The following is a 16,368-nucleotide window of genomic DNA, read 5'->3' on the forward strand; positions in this document are numbered from 1 at the left end:
TCTTTTATACAGGTAACGAGCTGAGATTAGGAGCACACTCTTAAAGGGAGTGCTCCTAATCTCAGCTTGTTACCTGTATAAAATACACCTGTCCACAGAAGCAATCAATCAATCAGATTCCAAACTCTCCACCATGGCCAATACCAAAGAGCTCTCCAAGGATGTCAGGGAAAAGATTGTAGACCTACACAAGGCTGGAATGGGCTACAAGACCATCGCCAAGCAGCTTGGTGAGAAGGTGACGACATTTGGTGCGATTATTCGCAAATGGAAGAAACACAAAATAACTGTCAATCTCCCTCGGCCTGGGGCTCCATGCAAGATCTCACCTCGTGGAGTTGCAATGATCATGAGAACGGTGAGGAATCAGCCCAGAACTACACGGGAGGATCTTGTCAATGATCTCAAGGCAGCTGGGACCATAGTCACCAAGAAAACAATTGGTAACACACTACGCCATGAAGGACTGAAATCCTGCAGCGCCCGCAAGTTCCCCCTGCTCAAGAAAGCACATATACAGGGCCGTCTGAAGTTTGCCAATGAACATCTGAAAGATTCAGAGGAGAACTGGGTGAAAGTGTTGTGGTCAGATGAGACCAGAATCGAGCTCTTTGGCATCAACTCAACTCGCCGTGTTTGGAGGAGGAGGAATGCTGCCTATGACCCCAAGAACACCATCCCCACCGTCAAACATGGAGGTGGAAACATTATGCTTTGGGGGTGTTTTTCTGCTAAGGGGACAGGATAACTTCACTGCATCAAAGGGACGATGGACGGGGCCATGTACCGTCAAATCTTGGGTGAGAACCTCCTTCCCTCAGCCAGGGCATTGAAAATTGGTCGTGGATGGGTATTCCAGCATGACAATGATCCAAAACACATGGCCAAGGCAACAAAGGAGTGGCTCAAGAAGAAGCACATTAAGGTCCTGGAGTGGCCTAGCCAGTCTCCAGACCTTAATCCCATAGAAAATCTGTGGAGGGAGCTGAAGGTTCGAGTTGCCAAACGTCAGGCTCGAAACCTTAATGACTTGGAGAAGATCTGCAAAGAGGAGTGGGACAAAATCCCTCCTGAGATGTGTGTAAACCTGGTGGCCAACTACAAGAAACGTCTGACCTCTGTGATTGCCAACAAGGGTTTTGCCACCAAGTACTAAGTCATGTTTTGCAAAGGGGTCAAATACTTATTTCCCTCATTAAAATGCAAATCAATTTATAACATTTTTGACATGCGTTTTTCTGGATTTTTTTGTTGTTATTCTGTCTCTCACTGTTCAAATAAACCTATCATTAAAATTATAGACTGATCATGTCTTTGTTAGTGGGCAAACGTACAAAATCAGCAGGGGATCAAATACTTTTTTCCCTCACTGTATACGCTGTTAGATTATGAGAGATACTGAGAGTTCAAAAGCGTGTGTGAGTGTGTGTGTGAGTGTGTGAGTGTGTGTGTGTGTGTGTGTGTGTATGTGAGTGTGTGTGAGTGTGTGTGTGTGTGTGTGTGAGTGTGTGTGTGTGTGTACGTGTAGCCGCATACATGCAGTATGTGTGTGTATGAAAAATGGAGTGCATACCACTGTCAGAGGGGGCCGTGGTAGATTAGTGGCCCTGTCAGGTGGGGGAGCGCTATTCTGGTGTCACAACTTATCAGCGTCCCTGAGGTGGCTAGCCCACATATCAGCCTCTCTGGGATCCACACACACACAAACACAGACCCGCGCTAGTGTTAATTAGCAGACTGTTTATGGGGACTGTAATTGGGGATGGCACCAGGTTTACTCTGGAGCCTGTCGTGTTTCTCAGCTGCTCTGCCATGATTACCAGCCTCTGCACCAGCACATTTGTTCACCTTTTAACATCTCCTGGCTGAACTTGTTCTCCGCTCTCCTGCTGTTTATTCTCAGTGTAAAGTCAGACGGGAGTCGACCTTCCTTCACTCAGTATGCTGACTAACAGACTATTAATATGGAAGCTTATGTAAATGACAGACCAGGACCGACACTGTTGTCAAATATTGGTCTTTACGTCTTCATTCCTTTTGTCACTGTGTATTCTGTCGCCGTAGATGGCGTTTGTTATTCTCTTGATGACGGGAATACTTTTTGTTGTTGTCGGTAACTAATTGGCAGAGCGCTCCATAAATCTTCATTCCAGAAGGAGTATCGCAATTATTCTAAAGTTAATTAGCTTTGGTTCACCACACAATGGGAAGCCAATATTTTCCGGTCAGGTTTGTAACATAATGTGTGTGGCCTCTCAGAGGCACTTTGAGCTTTACCGATTCTGCAACGTGTGAGTACTCCTAAGTCAATACTAACCATGTGTCTATAGTATTTCATTTTGAGATGCTGGGAGGTGGGGATAACGATCACTGGCTGCTCCTAACAGGTTAAGAGCATATTGAATTAGTTAAATACAATCCACCCTATACCCATTGCTTTTCTCCCTAACCTGTTTCTCTCATGAATCTTTTTACAATATATGAGAATGAGGAGAGAATATTCAATCTTCTCAACTCCAGTGATATAGCATACAGTATGTGGATGTACTCTTTAACGTTGTGGTGACTGTTTGCTCATTTCCTTTGCCTTCACTCTTCCTTAGCTAATTCCCTTTGCCTATGTTACCAATATGTTTTATACTTTGAGGTTCTTTCTCACTATTCATCATAACTCAAGGAAAGTATGTCCATTTATTATGTTTATTTTCATTTCTATTATTCATAGTGTGTGTTGGTGGATAAAAGAAAAACACATCCTGAGGCCAGACAACTCTTAGAGAGGGGAGCTAATTACGGTAGCCTGTGATATAGTGTGTGTGTGTGCACGTGGTTGTGTGTGCATGTGTGTTTATGCTTGGGTGTCCAGGTGCGCTCCTGTGTGTGTGTGCAGTGAGTGTGTGTGGGTGGAACATTAACTCTACACCATCTCCAAACAACACTTGTTGCTTATTATAATCATACTGCCAAGCTGCCCCATTGAGCTCACTTCAGATAAACTGGGTGGCAACTCGATAGGGCTGTTCAAGCTCAACGCCTATGAATTAGAAGTCCACACTCATATTCTAATCAAGACTTATGCTATGCAAATCATATTCAAATCAGCTTAATAGTGGGCTATTTCATGTTTGTCTCTCTTTGTTTTCTATATTTGAATGTTTAGTTCATTAGCCTTTGATATGTAAAAATCAAGTCCTTCAAGTAAATTAATAAAAGCATCCTCAGTGTCCTTGTCCTTCCTAGCAAGTGGAAAGGAAGATCTTGCAAATAGACAAAATTCCACTTTGATTGTATAATAAAAGAGAAATAGGCCGATCAACATTTGTCAGATGTTTAGCCCAGTATATGCTATGATTCACTACCTTGAGTCTTGCTTTGAATTAAACTTTCCCTCCAAACTTACTACATGAGACTACATTTCTGTTTGGCAGTTTTCCAAGAAAAACTCAGGCAATAAATAATATCGTCATCTATACATTTTTCAAGAATATGGAATGTTTCATCATTTAGATGGAACAGCCAGTCTGTAAAATAAACTCTCCAAATGCGAGGCTTTATTAGTGAAGCTTTATGGGTTTATATGATATTGTTTGAGTTATGCTCGGTAAATTAAGTGTGCATAAGAAGATTATAGTGTTCTGGATAAGAATACCTGTACAAAATCTTACCAAGTACAATCTTACAGATTCTGTCTGAGGTTCAGTGTTGTTTATCACTGATTGGCAGGCATGTAGCTACTGTAAATTGCTGAATTTAACAGCTTTCACATTCAAATGCATCATACAGCAAACGGCATGTTTCCTGAACAGTTTGTTTAGAATCCAGACATACCGAGGTCTAAAAACAACACAGACCACATGGAGTCTTTTTTTACCAGCACATTTTCATCAGAAATAGTAAACTACTATAATTGTAATACTTATTGAATCAATCATTTGAATTGTCCGCATTGTGCCAGTATAAGACGGCACATTCACATTCAGCCCAATGGAAATGACAGATATACAGAGGGTACACAATTTATGTTGAGAAGCTTTCCCCCTTGAGGAAAATAATGATACCTTACATTAACTTCCTAAAGAGGTCTACTTGATTACCTTCAACCTCTGACTGACCTGGGGACAAATCATATCTTTATAGAGCTACAATCCAACTCTGGGGGGAAGTTCTCAGTCACAACCAGTACAGGTACATCTGTCTACAGTACCAGTCAAAAGTTTGGACACACCTACTCATTCAAGTTATTTTTTTACATTGTAGAATAATAGTGAATACATCAAAACTATGAAATAACACATATGGAATCATGTAGTAACCAAAAAAGTGTTAAACAAATAGCCACCCTTTGCCTTGATGACAGCTTTGCACACTCACGGACCAGGCAAGGAGGGCATTAATCAGAGAGGCAACAAAGAGACCAAAAGGAACCCTGAAGGAGCTGCAAAGCTCCACAGCAGAGATTGGAGTATCTGTCCATAGGACCACTTTAAGCCGTACACTCCACAGAGCTGGGCTTTATGGAAGAGTGGCCAGAAAAAAGCTTGCCATTGCTTAAAGAAAAAAATAAGCAAACACGTTTGGTGTTCGCCAAAAGGCGTGTGGGAGACTCCCCAAACATATGGAAGAAGGTACTCTGGTCAGATGAGACTAAAATTGAGCTTTTTGCCCATCAAGGAAAACGCTATGTCTGGCGCAAACCCAACACCTCTCATCACCCCGAGAACACCATCCCCACAATGGTGGCAGCATCATGCTGTGGGGATGTTTTTTATCGGCAGGGACTGGGAAACTGGTCAGAATTGAAGGAATGATGAATGGCGCTAAATACAGGGAAATTCTTGCTGGAAACTTGTTTCAGTCTTCCAGAGATTTGAGACTGGGACGGAGGTTCACCTTCCAGCAGGACAATGCATATTACTAAAGTAACACTTGAGTGGTTTAAGGGGAAACATTTAAATGTCTTGGAATGGCCTAGTCAAAGCCCAGACCTCAATCCAATTGAAAATCTGTGGTATGACTTAAAGATTGCTGTACACCAGCGGAACCCATCCAACTTGAAGGAGCTGGAGCAGTTTTGCCTTGAAGAATGGGCAAAAATCCCAGTGGGTATATGTGCCAAGCTTATAGAGACATATCCCAAGAGACTTGCAGCTGTAATTGCTGCAAAAGGTGGCTCTACAAAGTATTGACTTTGGGGGGGTGAATAGTTATGCATGCTCAAGATGTTTTTTTTTGTCTTATTTCTTGTTTGTTTCACAATAAAACATATTTTGCATCTTCAAAGTGGTAGGCATGTTGTGTAAATCAAATGATACAAACCCCCAAAAAATCTGTTTTAATTCCAGGTTATAAGGCAACAAAATAGGAAAAATGCCAAGGGGGGTGAATACTTTCGCAAGCCACTGTATAAGCATTGTCATTGACTGACACAGGCACTGGTCACAAACATACAATGAATCACTGCTCAGAAAAAGACACAATGACATCCAAGGATTTTTCATAAAGTTTATGTGGCTCAAGATGACCAGTTCCAGGAGGTATGGTTTATGATTGGAACCCACCATTGATTGAAATGAGTCTCCCTCTGTGATTTTTCTTCTTCAAATGTCAATGCTTTTTATGTAATGTTGCTCACTGCTGTCTCTGCCTTCTCAGTCTCAGTCTCTCTTTCCCTCTGCCAGGTCTGAGTGTTCCTCTTCAGGCTGGGCTCCCTAGTTCCCATATCATTCTATAGCTTGTTGTTTTATTCATATGCTTCTCCTGTTGAGCAGTCATGTCTTTGGTCTCAATCACACATCTGCAAAAATGAAATAAGATTCCTTTTAGTTCTTAGCTGGCAATTCCTGAGATGCAGTTTCAGTCATGTGCACAATCCATCCTAGAATCCATTTCATAACCTTTTAGTATTAGGTTTGTGATCTTTCACTGATAGAGAGCAATTGCAATGAGCAAAAAAATTGAAAAATGTAATGTTATACAATGTCAATAAAGTAAAGTGATATAACATAGTTTTGAAATGGTCAATAAATTGTCCTCTCCACAGTATACCTTTCAGGAACGGCTATTAGGTTAGAAAATAACCCTAATTTGCCTTATTGTGAGTGTGGAAATTGAGCCTGGAAAATAGTTGGGAAAAATGCTATAAAATAGCTACCTTCCATATGAAATATGGTTACGCACATTATTGAATTACATTTCATATTAACCCACCATCTTATTTGCCTATGGGTTGATATTCCATACAGCTGTTATAAGTGGGAAGTCTCAATCTTACAAATCACGGGATCCACTCTTCCTTGAAGAAGTCCATTTCAGAAGCCATTGACTTCCTTCTGGCAGAGAACAAGGACAATGGGATAATAATATGAAGTAGCTACGATCTGATCCTTTCTGACACCTTATCAATTTACGGGCAACAGCACTTTATTTGTCGGTGAGGAAAAAGGTGTAAAGGGGTGCTATTACAGTGGGAGACTTCTAGTAATGCTCCATCTATCTTTCACCTCAATGATTAACACAATGAATTGAGGGATGTGATGCCCTCTATTTCCATGTAAATTGCACTTGTTACAGCAGCACAGGTTGTTTGGCTGAGATACAGTAAGGTTGTTGATCAATTGTGGTGATGTAAGTTTGTGTTGCTAGAACTTGAGTATGTTTCACTACTGGCTGTGCATCTGTAGACTAAAGCAACAAGACACTGCAAAACATTTAGCTGGATGGGGCAAGGGGTAGAGACAGCCAGGACAACCGTTTTAATGGGGGGAACCAGGTTTCTAACAATGGGACTTTTAACTTTGAGCATACAGTGCATTTGGAAAGTATTCAGACCCCTTCCCTTATTCCACATTTTGTTACGTTACAGCCTTATTCTAAAATGGTTTAAATTAATGTTTTCCCTCATCAATCTACACACAATACCACATAATGACAAAGGGAAAACTGGTTTTTAGAAATAAGTATTCAGACCCTTTGCTATGAGACTCAAATTAATAATAATAATAATAATAATAATATGCCATTTAGCAGACGCTTTTATCCAAAGCGACTTACAGTCATGCGTGCATACATTTTTTTTTGTGTATGGGTGGTCCCGGGGATCGAACCCACTACCTTGGCGTTACAAGCGCCGGTCTCTACCAGCTGAGCTACAAATTGAGCTCAGGTGCATCCTGTTTCCATTGATCATCCTTGAGATGTTTCTACAACTTGATTGGAGTCCACCTGTGGTAAATTCAATTGATTGGACATGATTTGGAAAGGCACACACCTGTCTATATAAGGTCCCACAGTTGACAGTGCATTTCAGAGCAAAAACCAAACCATGAGGTCGAAGGAATTGCCCGTAGAGCTCAGAGACAGGATTGTGTCGAGGCACAGATCTGGGGAAGGGTACCAAAACATTTCTGCAGCATTGAAGGTCCCCAACAACACAGTGGCCTCCATCATTCTTATATGGAAGAAGGTTGGAACCACCAAGACTCTTCCTAGAGCTGGCCGCCTGGCCAAACTGAGCAATCGGGGGAGAAGGGCCTTGGTCAGGGAGGTGACCAAGAACCCGATGGTCACTCTGAAAGAGCTCCAGAGTTCCTCTGTGGAGATGGGAGAACCTTCTAGAAGGACAACCATCTCTGTAGCACTCCACCAATCAGGCCTTTATGGTAGAGTGGGCAGACGGAAGCCACTCCTCAGTAAAAGGCACATGACAGCCCGCTTGGAGTTTGCCAAAAGGCACCTAAAGGACTCTCAGACCATGAGAAATAAGATTCTCTGGTTTAATGAAGCCAAGATTGAACTCTTTGGCCTGAATGCCAAGCATCACGTCTGGAGGAAACCTGGCACCATCCCTATGGTGAAGCATGGTGGTGGCAGCATCATGCTGTGGGGAAGTTTTTCAGCGGCAGGGACTGGGAGACTAGTCAGGATCGAGGGAAAGATGAAAGGAGAGACTTGAAAATAGCTGTGCAGCGACACTCCCCATTCAACCTGACAGAGCTTGAGAGGATCTGCAGAGACGAATGGGAGAAACTCCCCAAATACAGGTGTGCCAAGCTTGTAGCATCATACCCAAGAAGACTCGAGGCTGTAATCCCTGCCAAAGGTGCTTCAACAAAGTACTGAGTAAAGGGTCTGAATACTTATGTAAATGTGATATTTCAGTGATGAGGAAAAAAATTAATGTAATCCATTTTAGAATAAGGCTGTAACGTAACAAAATGTGGAAAAAGGGAAGGGGTCTGAATACCTTTCGAATGCACTGTATATTTGGGGTATTCGCTAAGGTTTGCTTGTTGGAACTCAAAACTTCTCTTCCACTTTGCCTTGCAACACTAGAATGATTGCGTAATCCCATTTAGCTGGGGAATATGACGAGCATAGGCTCTGCTGTAACGGCAAGGCTGCTTGAGAGCTGTCCAGGGTCCTGACCTCTCTAGCCTCTGTCTTCTGTTGGTGCTGAACAGACAGCTTGACTTCTATGCATGTTGATCGACACCCTCTACACTTACAGAATCAGGACTAAGGTGGTGCCTAGCAGTGGGTCGAGGAGAGACTGTTTATAGTGGTAAAATACACCAGACTAAAGTATCATAAAGTGTCAATAGCATAGGGAGCAGAAGAGGAAGTCCCTGGTTGTTAGCTTAGCCAGGTATCTATTATACAGCCCATCAATGTTTTGCAGTTGGCTTATATGAGGAATACATGGAAGGAGAGTCTTGATTTTGCCATTTTGTAATTACATTGACAATTATCTGTCAAATAGATGAGTCATTATATTGTCCATTGTCGAAACATTTTGTAAACGTTACATTTTTTAACAAAACTACGCAACTAGTCTTATTTAATTGTTACAAATAATAAGGTTAATAATTCAGAACTGTCGGTTCTATTGACTTTAGAATGGATAGCTGACTAAGTTCACAACCGGACGGGACTTCTTCTTCTGCTCCCTATTGTAACCTGATTCAAGCAGTATGCTACTTGTGATCGCAGATGGATAATTCTGATACAATTATTATCTATCATTCTCTGCAAATCAAGATAGGTTAACCCTGGTAGCCATTGGCAACTGACATACTTTAATAGCAATAGTGTCTCTATTGACTACTGTATCCCAATAGGCACAAATTGACTAGAAGCACTAAGGAAAAACACCCCTGTCTCAGGACACTCCATACGAGGTCACAAAGGAAACATCCTCCATAAGACATGACAGAATCAGAGCTGTGTCTCCAGTACTCTCACTCTTCTTTCTCGATGTCTCTGTCTCTTTCTCGCTCTCACTCGCACTCTCTCACTCTCTCTGATGAGGGTCTGAGGCCCAATATGGAAGAAACTCAAGTTTTCCAGTCCAGTGTCCAACCCCTGAGGACAGCGGTAGTCTCAATGCATCCTGGCCATGACAAATTACCTGTCCAAATGCATCTCCAAACTCTACAACCAAACCCTGGGATTATGGTTTCACAGAAATAAAAATGTTTTCTGTTACAAAAGCTTTGTCTAATGGTGAGTTAAACATAATTAGCTCAAAAGGGTTTCAAAAGCAGGGGAATGAGGGTTTTGACAAACCTTGGCTATAGGCTACAGACACAATGTTAGCTACTGTTGTGAAATTATTAGAGAAAAACATGCTACACATCCCACATGGCATTGCTATGGTAACGTCTATGGGTGCCTGTTTGTTAGATTTGAGGAACCTTGGCTAGAGAAAAATGACTAGAGAAAAAAATGCTACACATCACACATATCATTTTAGTCCAAGGATATGATCTAAACTTAAGTCTTCATATAAAGTAGTCCGGATGCTTCTCGGTGGTGCGGGATGAATGAATAAGGTCCCGATGTGTTAAGGCTGGCTCACTGGCTAAATAAGTGAGGTAACGTTAGCCATTTCGAGTCCGTTGACATGGAGCTAAACAGCTTCACCGGCATTTTACAGTGTTTTATGTAATCCAATGGAAGAGAATTATCAATATAACAAAAATAAACGTAAACATGACGTTCAATGGACAACTATCTTGCCTGTCATATAGAAGAAACTGAGCTAACTGATGAGCACATACAGGCTACAAATAATAGAAGGAAACTTTGAGTGGGCGAGCTCGCCATATTATTCACTTAACTGTTATGCTAGCTACAGTAGCAGCTAATAAATTAGCTAAAGTTAGTTAGCTTGCCAACAGTCACATAATCCAAGGTGGTTTAATTCTCCGTAGGCCAGAGTGGTGGTATACTTCACAGCGGCAACATGACTAGGAAGAAGATTCACGTTTTATGCCACGGCTTGAGAGGGAGATTCAAACTCCATTGTAAATCAGACAGTGACGACAGTATCTTCCACCATGCTAATGCGTTCCTCTGCTTCGCCCAAGTGCATGGAGTAGGCTTGAAGGTCACATTTAACCTCACTAATCCCTGTTTGGACACCTTCGAGTTTGGTGGAAAAGTCCGCCCTCATGGCAGAGATTGCTTCCAAAACCACTTGTTTCTGGTTTAGGTCGTCGACATCGTTGGTTGGAAATGTCAGACTCGTGGTGTGAGGAGCTAGCTGAACTTGCAGGGCTAACTGGGTTAGTAGAGCTGGCTGAATTAGCAGGGCTAACTGGCCTATCCTGGACCACGTTGTCGATGCGAGATGTTCTTCTTGTTTTAGGAGGACTAGGTTTGAGTCGATTCATAATGGATGTAGATACCCCTGAAATTGTCGAAGAAAATTGCTGTTCTTGTTACGAGGATTTAAAATCAGAGATAAAAATATTTTAAAAGAAGTTTAGCCGAAATTGGCAGGAGAACACTAAAAACACGTCCGCTCAATTCAACGCCATAACCACGCCCCAACTTCTCAATTTAATTTACTTGTCCCTTTCCAAAGATTAATGATAGGAGGATGACAGGCCTGTCAGAGCCACTCTCCCATTCCTCGGAAGAACAAAGCGTCTTAGAAAGAGCATCAGACGACTTACATGGGTCTCTTCCTCATTGCTCTCTGAAGGGGTGTCTGTGAGAAAGATTTAGCCTGATCACAGTAGCCTTTTATGTTCAGTGCCACTAGTCCTGACAGAAGGAATGTGCTTTCAATGTGCAGAAATCCAGCGGCTTGTTTTTCCATATATCTTTCAAACAGCACTGAATACTCAACCCAAACAGAGTTCATCATGGCTATCGATCTACTCTGGACTAACATGTAGTGCTCGACTGACTCCAAGTTAATGTGTTTTTCCTTAATGGCTAACTTGATGGAATTGTCTGCATGCAGTTTCAGGCTATCCTTATTCCGATGACTGAAGTAGGCCGTGAGCAATCGCTGCTGAAGGAAATTATCATACGGGAAAACATACTGTACTTAGTCATTACTCGAAGATGAATATTTTGATATTTGGGGCGGCCAACCTGAAAGATCTCAGAGAAGCATAGTCAGTGAAAAAGTATTTTGAGTGTACCTTTGAAAGCTAGTTCCACTGCTTTTTTTAATTATTCACCTCTAATCACGGACTGATTTAGACCTGGGACACCAGGTGTGTACAATTATTTACCAGGTAGAACAGAAAACCACAGTACTCTTGACCTCCAGGGTAAGATTTGAATACCCCTGCACTATGGGCGGTCTCCCACAATTCCAAGCACTTTGTTCACACCCCCTCAAATAGTTGCCATTCAAATTACATTCACATGTTCGTCACACTGAGCCTGTATGTATTGTTGTGAACGGAAGAAATGTGGATGGACCAAAAATTTAAATGTAATTGGGCTCCAGCCATGAAAATTGCAAACCACAATAGGAATAGCCATAGACACTTTGGGATTTTGTGTCTAACAATTTCGGATGGAGCTAATGCTTTTTCAATGGGAGTCATCCATTGCCGGACGAATGACAACGGAGATGATTATCCAACAAAAAAACACACAAATGGTCTGTCTTTTGACGCATGCAGCTCATCTGACCGTGTCCATCCTTGTTCATGCAGCTAGGTGTGTCCCTGGCCTTAGAGGGGTAATCATGGGAGGGGATAGAAAATATTGTCCTGCGTTTTTGAGACTGTCCCCATCATGACAGATTATTTTTAGATTATTCTGTCCTATTTGCGTTCAAAGAAAGGTTTGGGTATTTCGATGACAGTTTTTAAAATCTGCTTTCTTCCAAACACAGTAGTAGTACACAGACTATATAAAACAAATATTTATATTTTTAAGGCAGGCACTATATTAGCCCAAGATGTAATCTTAAGGAGCCTACTGTTACTCCTTAATCCTTAGAAGTCTATTGACTCACCCGTGTAACATAACAAAATCTATCAGTTTAAACTGGAGATGTTTTTTTAATTGGGCTGCGTCTCAATTCACTACATCCGCCTATGTCGGCCTTCCGCATCTGCGGTGGAAGGTGCCGAGCTATAGCGATGTTTGTCATACCATGAGACATCTTGAAAATCGGTCTTCTCACGAAAACGTCTGTAGCGCCCGAATGGTTTGGCCTGAAGTCAATAACGCAGATGTGCCAACTTCTGTCTGTAGTGTCAGAAACACTTGGGCTATAAACTAATGCCCCACTTTGGAAAGGTCACAAACACGATAGTGTTCTCCGTTTTGCTCTATGACCCCCACAAGTGTCACGGGACTCGTCTGAACGTAACCCATACAAATGAATGGATGTATGGTAGTAGTTTTGTCCCCCCCAAAAATAAGGGGTTAAATAAAGTATTCCTTTTGATTAATTTATTGACTGTCTTTTTTGCCATTTATTCATGTTTTATTTCAAAAATAATAATACATTTATACCCCCCTGCCCCTCAACGGCTTAGACTTTTATCTGCGCACAGATAACAGGCATTCCCATGAGAAACTGACACACTATTTCACACATTTCATGTTTGGGTTGAGCAAGCAAGCAGTGGTGGCCTTGTGGTTATTCACTGCGACCTGCATGTGTTCAATTAAATATCCCAATGAAATGACAAACCATGTGAGTCATAGAGATAGCCTACACGTGAGAGGTGTTGTGGAAAGAAAGGATTTGTACCGACAACTGAGAAAACATTATGACAATTTACTGCAGTCCTTGGCCAGTTGCTCTTACATGCTGCTCGTAAATACATTCTAATGGGATACCGTTTGGCTTTGCATGCTAAACTGCAGGGATCTCATTGATGACTACATCAGACAGTAACAGAAATACTATTCAGCCTTGAATGTGAATTGTGTACACACAAGGGTTCTCTAGCAGAAGCTTGTGGTTCACATGGTGGTGTATAACAGGTAGAGAACAAGGGTAATTCATTATTCAATAAGGTGTGTTATGCATCACATCCAGACATCCTCCTGAGTCACTTTTGTTTTTCTTTTCAATTATTGAAGCTGTAATGTCATTGGCATTCATACATAACAAATGACTAGGATCTGAGCATAGTTCAATTCAGCAACACCAGTCATGTAGCTCAGCAGGGTTTACAATAGGAGACTGAGCTTTAGAAGCGGGAATACAACAGCATGTTCAGGCAGCATCCGCTTTCATTGCTATCACAATAAAATTTAGTAAGATTCAGTAAGAAAAAACAATGCTTGATCACAAAGAAAGACAAGGTTGCCACACTGAATGAATTTGCAGAATTTGTCTGATTTAGGCTTGCTGTCAATCGTGGACATGTAAAACGGTAGATGAGAAGACAGTGTTTGGCAGGCAGTAGAGAGAGAGAGGAATAGAGCACATTAAAGGGGAAACACTTTCCCTCTCTGCCTCTCCCTCTCCCTCTGCCACTCTCCCTGTCTGTCCTCTCTCTTACAGGCAATTTTCTAGTGAGTATGGTCCCCTGGACTTTGATTAGTTTCAAGTGTCTTTACAAACAGCCTGCCCCCACCTTGCCTGCAGGCTGAATGAAGCAGTCTCTTACCAAATATCACTATTAGTATTCCACAGATTTCTGTGCTGCTATCCTGCTCTCCTGTCCTCTGCCAAGCCTCACCTCTGGTAGGGACACACCTCATGCAGTACAGAGGACCTTTGTCGTTGGTTTACAGAGGGTACCTAAAGGTCATCCCTCTCTTGAGGACTGCTGTGTGGCTGTTGAGGTGTTGAAGGCTTCATAGTAGGTAGCTAGAGATCTCTTTCAACTAGCATGGTTATTGTATGTGTTGGGACTATATTTTGGAAATAATGGTATTATCACAGATTGCATATCACATGCAATGAGAGAATCAATCTGGATTAAGTTGTTGAAATAACTGTAATTGTGCGTATTTGTCCTGATTTGTTTTCTTGGTTTGTAGTAGCCTATGCATCAGAGAGACCTGGAAGTTATGACTGGAGTAGCTACAGTGGTGTTAAGAGGGAAAATAGATCATCGAAGCATGTATATGGATCTAGACACTGAGACACACATTCATTAGAATATGTCAGATGTGAAATCATTAATCAAATTCAACATGTCATGTCAGATGTTATGCAATGTTTCAAAATGCTATTCTAGATGACAGGCATGCTTGTGACTGTCGATCCATAAAGCGTTGCTGAAATACCAACGCAATTGCACAATAAACACAGTTGGAACATAGGCTGACCGGTGACTCCCGCGTGCAGCATGAGTCCGTATCCTCATCAATATCAATAATCAGAAGATGATGTCCAATTTGTGTTTTTCTAGGTACTTGCTTAACCACTAGGTGGAAGTGACGACCAGGAGAGGAAAGCGCTAAAGTGCATAACTATTCGTGATTGCAAAACGGATGCGTTTAGCGCTCGAGCACTTGAAATGTATAGTGTTCTGCAGCATTAGAACATAGCCTTGGAGCTATACGCCCTCTGAGCATCATTTATACCAAAAAACGATACTGCCTGGTCACGAAATTATTGCAAGAGACCTACCTGCACGTTGACTATCAGGAGAGGTTTTGAAGCTGACGAGGACAACATGAATTCCTTCTGGATACACACAATTTGGATACCGGGGTTCTTTTTCTTCATTGGATTTCAAGGTACAGTTGCATTCTAGTTCATTTTTGCTTTAGATTACCAGTCACATTCCTCTTTTCAGTTTGGAGTTACAGATGAATTCATGTTGTGTTCCTATGCCTGCTTAGCCTCTTCGTTTGCAACTTTGATCTAGTGTCTTCTACGACTTATTATTTATCCCCGGTATTTATGACTTTCATCCTTGCCGATGTATTGCTCTCTTGAAACAAATAGTGTACTTACGCACACATAGAGAAGTAGGCTACACTTACACGATGAGGGGGAGATATTGAATAGTACTTGAAGATGGCACCAATACGATTCAAAGTGAGTGGGGGTGGTGGAGGAGGACACATTCAGTGGCGTGAGTTCATGGGAAATTGCTCAAGCCACAAGTTATTAAATTATTTCTTAAGTGACTTGTCTGCGATGTCCCTGCTGAATTTGAATCTTGTTGCTATATCTTTCTGTACCTCCCTTTGGTTATAGAACTGATGACACTCCTCATGTCTGATTGATTTTAGTAGCTTTCGAAGCTGATGGCTTCATCTGTCACTGTAGACTACTGAACATTCTACTTTGTGGGACGATCTCACTGTAGCTCAAGGATCAGACAGGTCACAAGCTTGGCTGAGGATGCAAGGTGGTGCATTGTCAAGTGACTTTAATTGATACAGTAACCAAAATAACGATACATAAAAGTGTCTAATTAATTTATTCAAGCCTCATTTTACAAGGTGAGTTGACTGAGAATGCATGTAGGCTATAGCAACGACCCTGGGGATGAGTTGCATGGCAAAGGACATTAGAGGGGTTGAATGAACTAAGTGGGAGCTGGTTCATTCATCCCCAGATAGTATGATGGTATTGGGAATTAAGGCCTATTCTCAGAGTCAGATCTTGGGTGCTATGTCTCATTCGAGGGATGGAACCATTTGAGGGCAGTTACCTCACCCCAATCACTGCCCTGGGGCATTTGGGCCTCCTTTAGACCAGAGGGAAGAGTTCGCCCTACTGGCCCTCCAACCCACTTTCAGTAGCTTTCCATCTCCCATACAGGGATCAAACAGGCCCATCCCTGCCTAGCTTCAGACAGCTTCTTCTGACGGTATGTGCAATACAACATCTATACATAACATCAATAGGCCCCCATTGAACAGATTGCTGGTGTTGTACTAAGATAATGTCCACTAGTATGTAATCCCTCTCTTTCCACAGTTCCTCATGCCTGGGCACATCTCTGATGGCCTCATGGCAGTATCCCACTACTAACACTAATGTATCAAATTTGGTGGTTGGCCTGCACAGGATATGAACCCACCACCTTGTGGCTCTCAGTCCAACTGCTTTTGTATGCTTTTGCCAAGAGTTTCAGTGTTATTGTGGGTGTTCCTGGTGACCACCAAGGACCCCTGTGTGCAGACTAATTC

At 42.0% G+C, this 16,368-nt stretch overlaps 1 protein-coding gene across 2 annotated transcripts in view; it reads left to right on the plus strand.

Moving 5' to 3' along the window:
- Positions 1–16,368, plus strand: part of LOC121567481 (limbic system-associated membrane protein-like) — a 1,290,508-nt gene that overhangs the window by 296,248 nt on the left and 977,892 nt on the right. Inside the window, exon 1 of one of the 2 annotated variants that reach the window (XM_041877553.2) lies at positions 14,732–14,961. The exons of the other annotated variant lie outside the window; for it this stretch is intronic. Coding sequence (XP_041733487.1) covers positions 14,898–14,961 — 64 coding nt within the window. The 5' untranslated portion in view covers positions 14,732–14,897. Of the gene's footprint in view, positions 1–14,731; positions 14,962–16,368 lie in introns of those variants that run through there. 2 annotated transcript variants of the gene reach the window in all.

Source organism: Coregonus clupeaformis, chromosome 6 (genome assembly GCF_020615455.1).
Source record: "Coregonus clupeaformis isolate EN_2021a chromosome 6, ASM2061545v1, whole genome shotgun sequence".
Classification (NCBI taxonomy): Eukaryota; Metazoa; Chordata; class Actinopteri; order Salmoniformes; family Salmonidae; genus Coregonus; species Coregonus clupeaformis.